The sequence below is a fragment of the Athalia rosae genome, chromosome 5 (genome assembly GCF_917208135.1).
Source record: "Athalia rosae chromosome 5, iyAthRosa1.1, whole genome shotgun sequence".
NCBI lineage: Eukaryota > Metazoa > Arthropoda > Insecta > Hymenoptera > Athaliidae > Athalia > Athalia rosae.
Genome location: NC_064030.1, coordinates 10,899,257 through 10,912,186, shown reverse-complemented (window position 1 = coordinate 10,912,186; position 12,930 = coordinate 10,899,257). Strand labels below are relative to the sequence as shown.

The window sequence follows — 12,930 nt, the reverse complement described above, 5'->3', positions numbered from 1 at the left end:
GAAATGTAAAAATAATTTTTCTGAGATAATTTTTTGAACAAATTTATAAGAGTAAAAAAAAAAGTTCTTTAAACAAATTTAAAGAAAAAAAAAAAAAAAGCACTTCACCGTTTTTGTGGATGCGATACGATAATTTGAAATATCATTCTCTTTTTAATTCCAACACGTTATTTTCGTGGTCAATGGTGATCCGGCAACGCTGCGCATAAAGTTATCTCGAGTATATTGTAGAATCAAAAGTATGAATTATATTTTTATATAAATATATATTATATATACTCGGTGCAACATTGCCAAATCACAGGTTTTGTTTCAGTGTTCTAAGATTGATACACTATGATCAGATATTAGATCTTACAATCATCCTCGGTGTACAATGCATCGTAAGCTGTATACATAGGCAATACAGAATACATATGGGTACGTATGTGGCAAAAAAAAATTTCTCTGAACCTTGTGAGAATATTCATCTGAGATTTGTGTAAAAATTTTAGATTTTTGAAAATTATTGATTCTAATTTCAGCAGTTCAAAGATAGCCAAGGATGTCATATTTCGGAACAATGAAAAAAAATCTCAAAACACCTTTTTTTTTACCAAATTTTCTGTACTTTTTGAAAAAATTGATTTTGACTTTCCATGGCCTTTAAAATGACCCTCTCGGTCATTCCAAGTGCCAAAATTCCTCGTTCAGAAATTTATAGAATTCTAAACTTTCTAATATCTTCTCTTTGTCTTCGGCGATTTTTCTTCAGAAGTTTCAGTTTTTGCGTGTAAAATTAATTTCGTATATTATAATTGCAAAATGATGATTATGAAAAAAATGTTTTGTACGAATGCTGCTTAGCTTTTCTTGTTAATTACGAATCTGCAATACAAAATATGGATTTCCGCTCGGAAAACCAAGTGACCCTCAAAACCCCCATACAATCCAGCTAAATTTCAATATCTATGATATTATTGAATTTTTCTTCTATGATTCTGCAATTTTTGTTTCAAAAATTTTCCAAAATAATCATCAGTTTTTGAGAAAACACCTTGTAACACTTTGAAAAATATATCCTGTTTATATGGAGGGTACAATCCACTATGCCGTGCATTCGTGCATTTTTGGATTTTGTGTTCTGCTTGTTGAGACATTACTGCAATAATTTATCACGGGTAAAACAGCCATGTATAACTGTATCTAATATATCACGTTAAAAATTTATGGATACCGTGTATAACATGGCTCATGTCGCTTGGTCACATATCTGTCGGTCAAGTCGAACAGTTTCATAAAATTATCATATCGACCTGTTAAGCAAATCATGGGGTTTTAGGTAATTCTGTGAGTAAAACAGTGGCCTGAAGCTAAATCCTCAATTTGGGTTTTTTCGCCGAGCGCGCCGCCTACATTCAAACCCATACACTAGAATCCGCCATGATCTTGTCCGATCTAGTTCAATATATCTATGCTGGTATGCATCAGCATTTTATTCAAGCAACGAATCCCCAGTACTGGTTTTCTCTTACCGCTCGGAGGAGCCCAGTAAAGAAGAGAGTCCCGCAGACGTAGCTAGAGATCCACGTCTGCGCGTAACAAATGGTGCTAAGTGTGTGGTGCTTAAACTTTGATTATAACACAGGGACACTGACTCACTAGGAACCCGATCCGGCGGTACGATTGAGCAGCGACCTTCCAAACGCCGCTGCGTAACGTTAGTAGCACGCGGGCAACTTCGCTGACGCGGACATTCCTTCCTTAGTGGAGCACGTAAGACAGACGATACCCGGTAACGTAGGTTAGTCATTTATATTCTTGCTCTTCATTCATTACATTGCATCACCCGCCAACACATCAGTTGACCCGTAGCCTTCCACCTGCTTTTTCCCTTCCCTTCTCGGAGTTTCGCCATCTCGATACCAACCCCCAGGGGTGCCAGCCGCAGCATGGCCAACACGGATAGCCTGTTGGAAACGCTAATCGAATATACAAGAAGCTGCAGAAGCCGAGATGCCCTTTTTAAGGCAATGGATAGGATTCCCGAGTTCGACGGGGAAAACCCACCACTTGGGGATTTCCTGCGAAGGGTTAGCGACGGTCTCACACTGATCGGAGACGGAGAGGAGGAAGAGTACGTCAAGTTGGTCCCCACCAGGTTAACTGGGGCAGCCCGAATCAGCGTAGACGGAAAGACGTTTACCAGGATCGAGGGGCTGCTGAACCATCTGAAGAAACGTTACGCCCCGGGGCGGGATCCTGCATCCTTCCTCGCGAAATTGGGACGGCTACAGATACAGGAAAAGGAAAGCTTGGCAAGCTATATCGGACGGACGGCGAATCTGGTCCACAGGGCGAGAGCTGCGATTCGCAATACCTATCGGAATGGGGAGGAAAACATTGCGCAGATGGAGAAGACTGCCCTGGAAAACTTCATTCGCGGGCTCCCTGACCGGATATGCTATACCGTCGCCCCCAGACTACCGAAAACTTAGGAGGAAGCATATGACTTGGTGACAGAGGAAGATCGTGCACGCAGGAACCGGAGACAGGCCATGGGCTATTACCGAGACACCGATCGAAGTGATTCGCCCCCCAGGCATTCCGCCAACAACGACGAACGGCGTAGGTAGGATTATAGCCCTCTACGAAGACCCCTGTACGATGCACGGGGTGGACACCAGAGCCGGTACCCGGGACGACGGGACGACATCGTCATGACGACCACGGACAGCACGAGCACAGGAACCAGCGAGGAACGATCAAGGCCATCCAGACGTCACGATTTCAGTCCAACAGCCTTGGCCAAGGTCCTGAACGCTGGATTGAAGGCACTGGGTGCAGGGAGTTCGAGATCACCTTCCCGAGAGTGCAACAACTCCGGGGAACGATCGCCGTACTGCATTTACTGCCAGCGCTTGGGGCATGCTATAGAACTCTGCCAAACCCTGGCCCGCAAACAGAGGGAAGCGCAGCAGACACTTCGAGCGCCAGATCCCCCGACGCGAGAACGATCAGCCAGCCCATCTGCCTCCGCTACCGGGTCTTTAAACTACGAGGGCGGCAGACACGACACCGACCCCGATCGACCGAAGAGAAGCGTCCACTTCAGGGACCAGCACACAGGGGAGGACCGGACGAGCTTCGCGCCCAGTACCATATTGCGCAGGCCCCCGCCCCCAGAATCATCGTCAGGGCGCCGGAGCTGGAGCAAGGTAAAGGCGAATTCACCGTAGATACTGGTGCGGGGGTCAACCTGGTTAACATCAACGCACTGGGAGAAAGGGCCCCCGTGATCAACGAAACAGCGGAGAAAATCCTTGGAATAACGCGGGATCCCCTGTACACGTTAGGCACGACCACCATAACAACGCTGGGTAAGACAAGCCTATTTTACGTTTATGACGCTGAAGGTATCGACGGCGACGGACTGCTGGGAGCACCATTCTGCTTGGAACACCAGGCGGAAATTTCATTCTACCATAAGACCATCGTATCCTGCGAGGCACCCATCAAGCCGATCCCGTTCAGCAATAGGCAGGAAATCGACCAAGTAGGAAGGGAGTACCGCAAGGCCACGCTGCGACTTGAGGCGAGGAGCCGGACGCAAATTCCGATCCCTGTGAAAAATGGCGGCATCCGAGAGGGCTACCTGCCGCGTATCACAGGACCTCCAAGGGTTTTCATCGGCGAGGCAGCTGTCAGCAACCATGACGATACGTGCTACACCATGGCGACAAATACCGGGGAGGAGGCCGTGGAAATAACCATCGCACCACAAGAACTGGAGCCGTACGACCTGACCATGGAGAGCATTAGCACCGAGGACGAGGCAGATCCTGACGATTCTGGAAAGGAACGGGTCACCCGTATCATCGAGGGACTCAGAATGGACCATCTCAACGCGGAGGAACGTCAACACGTGGTCCAGGTGCTGAACGAGTTCCAGGACTGTTTCCACCTACCTGGGGACAGGCTGGGGAAGACAAACACGCTGGCGCACCAAATTCCTACTACAGATGACGCTCCAATACATACCCGGCAGTATCGCTTCCCACCTGTGCACCAGGAGGAGATTCAAAAGCAGGTCAGAGGACTATTGGAGAACGGGATAATCAAGCCTTCCTCCTCGCCCTACAACTCACCACTCTGGATAGTGCCAAAGAAACCGGACTCGAAGGGCAACAAGCGTTGGAGGATGGTAATTGATTACCGAGCACTGAATGAGAGGACCGTTGGCGACAGCTACCCACTACCCAATATAACCGATATATTGGACAGAGTGAGTGGAGCCAAATATTTTTCAGTGTTCGACCTGGCCAGCGGATTCCACCAGATCGGCATGGACCCGAAGGACGAACCGAAGACAGCGTTTTCCACACCCAACGGGCACTACGAGTACGCCCGTATGCCGTTCGGGCTGAGAAACGCACCAGCCACGTTCCAACGACTAATGGACATCGTCCTTAGCGGACTTCAAGGGTCTGAGCTGTTCGTTTACCTGGACGACATCGTGGTTTATTCCGCGAACCTCCAGCAACACGGATACCAAGTAAGAAGACTGCTGACCAGATTGCGTAAGCACGGCTTAAAATTGCAGACGGACAAATGCGAGTTTCTGCGCACCGAGGTCACCTATCTGGGGCACACCCTCAGCGTGGACGGAGTCCAACCCAACACACGGAACCTGGATGCCGTAAGGGGGTTCCCTGTCCCGAAGACTGAGAGGAACATCAAGCAGTTCCTCGGACTGGCTGGGTATTACCGACGCTTCATCCCCGACTTCGCGGAGAAGGCGAGACCAATGACTGTTCTGTTGAAAAAGACCGCGGCCTTCGGATGCGGGGAGGCGCAGCGAAGGAGTTTCGAGGAACTCCGCGATCTACTCTGTCGAGAGCCGGTCCTGAAATACCCAGACTTCGAGAAACCTTTCATCCTGACCACTGACGCTTCGGACTATGCCCTCGGTGCGGTGCTTGGCCAGAGCGACGAGGAAGGAGAGAGAACAGTCAGCTATGCATCCCGGCTCCTAACGAAGCCGGAAATCAACTACTCCACCTCCGAAAAGGAGTGCCTTGCCGTAATCTTCGCCATCAACTATTTCAGGCCCTACCTTTACGGAAGGAAATTCACCCTGTACACCGACCATCAGGCACTCGTGTGGCTGCACAACGTCAAAGATCCAACATCTAGGCTGACGCGCTGGAGGCTTAGGCTGGCGGAGTACGATTTTCGAATCGTTTACAAGAAAGGTACTCAGAACTCCAACGCCGACGCATTGTCGAGGAACCCGGTCGCGCAGTGCCTACCACTGCACCTAAAGGGGAAGGACAAGGACACGGAATACCAGCCACCGATTACGACAGCCCGGGGCATAGAAACCAGCACCATCGCTAGTCGAGTACGGGACGCCCGGAGAACCATACCCATTAACTACGCAGACGACAGCGACACATCCAACTTCTCAGCTAACGACACGACAGCCGCGAGGGAGGGGGACTGCACGACAGCGGAGCCCTGCGAGCTTACGACGGACCAACAGCAATTCCAGGAGATGCTGCAGGAGAAAGATCCCGCAACTAGCCGGGTCATTCAAGACCTGCTGGGTGAGCAATTTCCTGATCCAGCCAGCGCCTGGGATACCATCATAGAGGCAGAGACGAGTAGCGGTGAGGATCCAGAAGACGACTATCCCTGGCTTCAGGACCCCCAATTCGCAGTCTTACGAACGGCCGAGACAACTCAGCAGCGATTAAATCGGGAGGAGGCGGATCTAGTTGGAGAAACCGAGGCACTTACCATGCAAGCGGCAAAACAACGAATCCTGGGACTCTCGGACACCTTACAGGGGACACCGAGGAAGGGAACAAGGCCCGGACCAAGCGAGCTGGCCGTAACTCAACCATCACGGAGTCCCAGCACACCTAAACGAGGCGGAGCGAACGGGGGAACAAGAGTGTCATTCCTACCGACCCCAAGGGCGTCTCTACCACCCACAGGGCGCTCCACCCCTTACTCTACCTCCGCAGCACCAGTGGAATCTACCGACTCAGAAACAGATGAAGAGGAGGCAAAGCAAGGCAATGAAACTCGACCACACCCACTGACAATAGCAGTGGACAGCCTCACGGAATATGATGACACGAGCGACGAGGAAGCAACCCGATACCCGGCACAAGACACGATAGCACCGCGGCCTAAACGTCACAGACGTCCCCGGAGCAGCGTGCACGTCATCACTGACACGCTGACGCTACAGAAGGGAAACTACGCGCATTTCATATCTGCTGACTGCGCACTGACGACGCCGGTGGGGAGGCAGTTACGAGAAATGGGCCTGGTACGGCCAGAAAACCTTCTCGAGGTAATCCAAGGCCGAGGCCACGCGATTATCACACCTCATAGGAGAGGAGTTACCTTCTCCATCGCCTGCATGAACCGATATTACCACCGAATGACACCCGAGAGCCTCGCTGAAGGACTAAAGACGCTGAAAGCAGCGATGGAAATAGCCGGAATGAACGAAGCACGCATCGCAGCAAAGGGGGATGGAATCGATCACCTCCCAATCTCGGTTTTAGAATCAATGGCCAGGGAAATCTTCCAGGGAACATCCTGCAAGATTCATCTCTGCACCGGGAAAACGGAAACGCCGCCCCCGGACAAGCGGCCAGCAATAATCAAACAGTGGCATAAGGACCACACCGGAGGACACAAGGGGGTAGCAAAGACGTACCACCGCCTCAGACGCAGATACCACTGGCCGGGAATGAGGAACGAGGTCCAGGATTGCATCAGATGCTGTGAAAGCTGCCAGAAGCAAAAGGTAACCCGCATAAAAACCCGGGAGCCCATGATGATCACCGATACGCCGGTGGAGGCGTGGGAGAAAATTGGAATCGACATCGTGGGGCCACTACCAACCACTAGCAGCGGGAACAAGTACATCTTGACGGTACTGGACCTGCTGACCAAACTAGGACACGCCTGGGCCCTTCCGGACCAGAAATCACTGACGGTCATCCGCGTTTTTGATCAGAACTACTTCAAACCCTACAGCGTGCCGCTGATCATACTCAGCGACCGAGGAAGGAGTTTCGACAACGAAAATATGAAGGAGTTCCTGCGGATCAACGGGGTAAACCACGTTATGACCTCCGGCTACCACCCTCAGACCAACGGATCGCTGGAAAGGAGCCACACTGGTCTAGTCGAATACCTGAGGCATTTCACCAACGACCAAGCAGAATGGGACACGTTACTGCCCGACGCCATGCGTTGCTACAACGCCGCAGTACACGAGGGAACTAAATTCACCCCTCACGAGATGGCATTCGGGAAACCAAAACGGACCCCGGGATCGCTACCACTGGCGAAGCACCTCCCTACCACGGTGAAGTATATGGAGAAACTGGTCACCCGGCTGGACGAACTGGCAGAGGAGGGCGGGAACAACCTTAACGCCGCCAAGCGTCGCTCAAAAGAAAGATACGACCGGAAAATCAACCCCGTGACGTTCAACGTCGGAGACCAAGTCTACGCAAAACGTGAGGCCAGAACCAAACTGGACCCCTACTACGACGGACCATACGAGGTTGTGGAACTTCTGGGCCTCAACACGGCCATTATAACGGACCGCAATGGGAAGAGGAAGTTAAAGCACCTAGACAAACTCAAACGGAAGGATGCAGGCCCCAAGGGCTAACGTAAGATCCCACCCAGAGCCGATCCTCCACCAAGATCACCCTACGACCGCATCACGTGGCGCAAATCCTGGAAAATCAGACGCACATCCTGCGTTCGGAATTCAGCGGGATCCATCAGAATTTGATAAAGGTCAACAGCGACACCCAGCAGCTGAACCAACGACTGGTAGCGATCACCGCGGATCTCAATGCAGCAGTCCACTACGCCGGGAAACAACAGATCAAGATGGCAATAGATCGCTGGCGGTCAGAAATGGAGAGACACGTCGAGGAATACCGCATGAGTATAATCATCCTGGCTACTGCAGTAATCTTTGCCAAACAAGGCACTCTCCACCCCGCCATCCTATCGCCTCAGCAGCTGCTGACTGCAGCAGAGGAGATAAGGCGACAAACACCGTACGAGTTTCCGCTGACGCAGCAGGAGTTGCATTCCGAAACGCTCAACGCGGTAAGTGAAATAAGACCCAGCTACACTAAGGGAAACCTGATCCTGCAGATAAAGATCCCACTGCTGGACAAGCGAGCGTACAACCTATACGAGCTACACCCATGTCCATTGAATCAGCTGGTGACCCCGAATAGAACGATCGCCACATTTGTGCTACCGCGTAATCACTACCTCGCCATGTCAACCGATGGACAGTGGTACATGACACCCATAAAGAACTACCTGGACCACTGCCGAACGCACCACGGGGAGCTCCTCTGCCCCCAGACTCTGCCCATGCATGACACCGGGAAGAGACCCACGTGTGAGACCGCCCTGATAACCGACCCAGTACATGCCAACTGGAGCTCCTGCGACGTACGCGTCATGAACACTGAGCACACATACTGGGAACGACTTGAGAGCGAGGACAGCTGGCTCTACTCAGCTATCCAACCCACGGAAATCCGCATCATCTGCAAGAGACGAGCAGTAGAAAAGAAAACATTGAGGGGAGCGGGAACACTGCGGCTGAAAGGGGGATGTAGCGCATCAACAGGAACAACGAAACTGGTGGCCCAGCGGACACTGAGGACCAACGAATTCCACCGCTACCAGCCGATAGCTGCGCTAAACCTGACCGCAATCATGCCAACCCTGCACACATCACACATGACCCCGCTCGTGAACGCCATCCTCCCACAGGAGGAAGCACCGCACACAAGCTGGGACAACAGCGAGAACGCCCTCAGCTTGAGGGACTTGGAACAACAGGCCAGGGACCTAGAGACTCACCAAAGGGCGGCGCAACATCAAGTGTTGACCTACGGGGGTATAGGTACAACTCTCGCGGTGGCAGTAATGATTATGTTGTACTTAGTCTACAGACGATGCACGAAGACTTCGACCCCGAGAGTACAGCCGATGGTCCAATACGCAAAAGAAGGGGAGGACAGATCCGCCATGGTACGCATACACACGGAGGCAACGCGCAGAGCAAACAGACCGACACAACCACCACCCAGACCACCGACATCCGTCATCCGGATGAACCAGGTTCCCGTGCCGGCGATCCGTGCCATCCTGCCAGCACCCGAAGGGTACGTCAACAACCTAGCAGCGGACTTCACGGTTACCTGACAAAAACAACCCCGGAACAACGCGTAGAGAATAAGGTAGATCTAGAAGCTAGCCTAGGCATAGGTTAACCCACGGTAAGATAATAGGAGAGTGACCGCACGAGGAAACGCGCCCCACTGACGAGGCCCGTCCGCAGAATCAGACGCACGGACCGGTACCCCGGACCAGCGTCCTGGGGGAGGGTGTTACGATCGGACCTTCCGCGGACCGCTGACGCCCGGAGTCGGCGGTCCCAATGAGGGCAAAGTCAGAGTCAGCGCATTCCTCGCGCGGCCACCGCGAGCCAGGCGGAAAATACAACATCAGCGGGTTGCAAAAAATCTATCAAAATTGGGCAACCGACCCCCACACCAACAGCAAACCGAGGTTTCGTTAAGAACAACGGAACCCTCGGTAGGCAGTCAAAAAAAAAAAATCTTTAACGGGACAAGTGCACCATCGCGGCTACACACCGAGGAGGAAAAGACGGCAGTGCGCCTTACTACCCAGGAAGAGATCCTACGGACGACGTCTGCACCGACACCCCAACGGGCTGGAGGAGAAGGAAAGGAACCACACCGGGCAAATCAACGGTTTAAACTGACCTAGCCCCGGTTTTGTGGCACACCGGCACTATCTCCCGAAACGGAACGGGGCAACAGTGGACACTCCGCAGTTTGGCAACTCCTGGGGGTAGGCTCTTAAAGTCACGGTCCCCCCTTCCTACGGTCATAGTCCCCTGGCTCATAATTAATCAGTTTTTTTTTCCCTATTTTCCCTTCCATTCTTACCTTTTCCCCACGTTATTTTGGATTCCTGATAGTTAATCCCCCTCAATTATGTCTGGTATTAGTTTTACGTATAAACATAGTAATTTAGTGTAGAATTCGTGTAAATTATCTTAGTACGGGGTTTCCCCCGTATCAATAAATAGTCATCCCTAATACACGGGTTCCTACCCACGGTTATAATCACTGGTATGCATTAGCATTTTATTCAAGCAACGAATCCCCAGTACTGGTTTTCTCTTACCGCTCGGAGGAGCCCAGTAAAGAAGAGAGTCCCGCAGACGTAGCTAGAGATCCACGTCTGCGCTTAACAACTCAAAATGTTGAAATTGGTGCAAGGCTGGGAAAAAAAAATTGAAAAAAAAAAGAATGAAAAAAAAAAAAATTTGAGAAAAAAAAAAAATTAAATGAAGAGAAGAAAAAAAAAAAAAAATTTGAGAAAAAAAAAAAAAAAAAAAAAAAATTGAAAAATAAAAGAAAAAATAAAAAAAAAATTGTAACGTGCGACTTTGGGCGCGACAACAATTTGTTGAAGGTTCGACCCTTGCCGAAAGGATACAGTGAGGAAGGTGTGAAAGTTTGACTCAATGATTGATATGTTGCACATTTACTTGTTTATTGGTACGTATGTTGGCTTTGTTGGAGATTTGTTGGAGAAGAAAGATGTTTCTAGTTCGAAGGTTAGAAGTAGAGAGCTACTCGGCTAGAGAAGATGTAAAGAAGGAAGGTTCGGAATTAAGAGGGGGTTTTAGCTGACAATGAGTTGCATACGTTGGTGCCGTATGCAACCCGCACGATTCTCAGTTGCAAATCTATATGCAGCGGTGAATAGGAAAAGAGGATGTGAGAGATCGGGTTCAGCGTGGGATAGTTGAGATAAGGAGAGCCGTTAGACGTAAGTAGTATAGGCAAGGTATAGCGGGTCATAACAAATGACGTCACTGGCGCCGCCAGACGGTCCCCCCTGCCCCCTCAGGCCCCGGCGGTCATTGTCGCGCGTGCTTCCCCCTTCCCTCGGTCGGACGGATCGTCTGAAGCCAAGATGGCGGCCCTTTCCGAAATCCAAGATGGCGCGCGTTTTCCGAAATCAAGATGGCGGCCTCTTCCAAAATACCAGATGGCGCCTGTTTTTCGAATTCAAGATGGCGGCCCTTTCCGAAATCCAAGATGGCGCGCGTTTTTCGAAATCAAGATGGCGGCCTCTTCTAAAACACAAGATGGCGCCTGTTTTTCGAATTCAAGATGGCGGCCCTTTCCGGAACCCAAGACGGCGCGCGTTTTTCGAAATCTGATTCGGTTACTAGTTTTGGAAATTCTCAATACAAGATGGCGCCGATGTTCGAATCGCATCACGGCCACTCAGCTACCGGCATCCTGGCGGTGACGTACCTATTCGAAAAACTTTTTCGCATCTTACCGACTATAGCCGAAGATCTCCGAGGCCCGCACCGCGGCCACGTGCTGCCAACGCAACGTCGCTCTGAAATATGAGTATTCACGGGGTGCACGAAAGTGTAAACTCTGCAAATATTTTCAAAACATAACGACTAGAGATTTTTATTCTTAGAACTAAGGTAATACGAAGCGTTCTTAACTGTAGATGATACAAAATAGACAATTCCTTCTGGGCGACAATATAGCGGTGTTGGATCTTAAACCTAAGTAATACAAATTATGTGTTTCTTATCATTCTACCGATTTATACATCAACTTCAACTACCCCTGGATCAAAACACTTTGCCTAATATCGGCAACGATATACGACAAAAATAAGCGCATCATTTCGCAGTAAACAATATCGAAGAAGTAGTCTCGGAATCCTATATCAAACTGCAAACATACCACTTCTCGCGCAGTCTCTATGTCGTCGCACACGACCCCGTGAATCTGCTGCAGAGTTGGCGCTTTTATTTTCCTAGCCGTGATTATCGAAGCGAAGTAGCGAACGATCGATTCCTTGGACCTGTTGACGTCTCCCAGCAGCGCGTCCAGCTGAAGCAGCCGCTCGTTCGCGCAGCACGCTATGTGTTTCAGGCCGTCGAAGGTTACTTTTTGCATCACGATTACCGGGGTGTAAACTTTTCGCCTTTTGACCCCCTGCGTCGCGGTATTCTCTTCATCATCATCCTCCTGAGGTGAATTTTCGACGGTAGCGTCGTCTCCGTTGCCCGATGTTTCGGTCGAGTAAAATGCGACCACCTTCGCACCGTGAGCCGTTGTAAAACGCAAAGAACACCCACCATCTAGCGCGATCGTATCGTCCACCAGCGCGAAGAGGTTGTCACCGGGAGCATCTTTCTTCACGAAGTATTCCTCCAGCTTCGGCGAATTCGCAATCAGGCTGGCCCAACCTTCCAATCCTAGCGACACAACGCTGGAGTAATTGTTGATCAATCGCACGACGGGTTCGAAAGTGCCGTTCATGCGAAGGCGAAGTCCCACGGTGAGTTTCTTCGACCACGAAGCGTTCAACCCATACGTCGACGACAGGAGAAGATGACGGTTCGACTTTTTCAAAGCTATTTCGAAGGTTCGGAACAAATTGCTGCACCCCTCTCGCGACAATCCGGATCCTCCTGACGCCATGGTTGCGTGTGCTCGGACTCAGGAATACTGACTGGATTGCGATGGTCGGTCAGCCGTCGACGCCGTTCCGCTATTTTGCAGATATCAGCAAAATTATCCAGTTGCCGGGACGCCTGCGCAAACCAAAGAAGCACATATGTATTTACGCGCGATAACAGGACATTAAAATCTCACAGATCAAACTCACCCTGGTGCGCCCCCCACAGTGCAACACATTCTCCCCTACTCCGCCTGTACAAGATTTGGGGGTGGCTGGTAGATGGTACGCCCACCGGTCACCCACCCGCTGGTCAGAAGTTAATTATTTATAAAAAAGTCA

At 50.6% G+C, this 12,930-nt stretch overlaps 2 protein-coding genes across 2 annotated transcripts; one reads left to right on the top strand and one right to left on the bottom strand.

Moving 5' to 3' along the window:
* Nucleotides 1-2,699: 2,699 nt before the first annotated feature.
* LOC125500979 lies at nucleotides 2,700-7,687 on the top strand. Its single transcript, XM_048655381.1, has 2 exons — nucleotides 2,700-3,025; nucleotides 3,166-7,687. Exons 1-2 carry the CDS (start codon nucleotides 2,700-2,702, stop codon nucleotides 7,685-7,687), a joined length of 4,848 nt encoding a protein of 1,615 aa, XP_048511338.1.
* Nucleotides 7,688-11,708: 4,021 nt separating this feature from the next.
* Nucleotides 11,709-12,930, bottom strand: LOC125501166. The gene is made up of 2 exons (XM_048656351.1): nucleotides 12,799-12,930; nucleotides 11,709-12,724 (listed from the first exon to the last, which is right to left on the bottom strand). Exon 2 carries the CDS (start codon nucleotides 12,609-12,611, stop codon nucleotides 11,742-11,744), a length of 870 nt encoding a protein of 289 aa, XP_048512308.1. The 5' UTR covers nucleotides 12,612-12,724; nucleotides 12,799-12,930; the 3' UTR covers nucleotides 11,709-11,741.

Bases quoted from the DNA above. Each gene is read 5' to 3' on its own strand.
- LOC125500979 (XM_048655381.1), top strand. From the start codon at position 2,700: ATGACGACCACGGACAGCACGAGCACAGGAACCAGCGAGGAACGATCA. The intron at 3,026-3,165 runs GTCTTTAAACTA...CCCCGCCCCCAG, and splicing joins CCATCTGCCTCCGCTACCGG to AATCATCGTCAGGGCGCCGG.
- LOC125501166 (XM_048656351.1), bottom strand. From the start codon at position 12,611: ATGGCGTCAGGAGGATCCGGATTGTCGCGAGAGGGGTGCAGCAATTTG.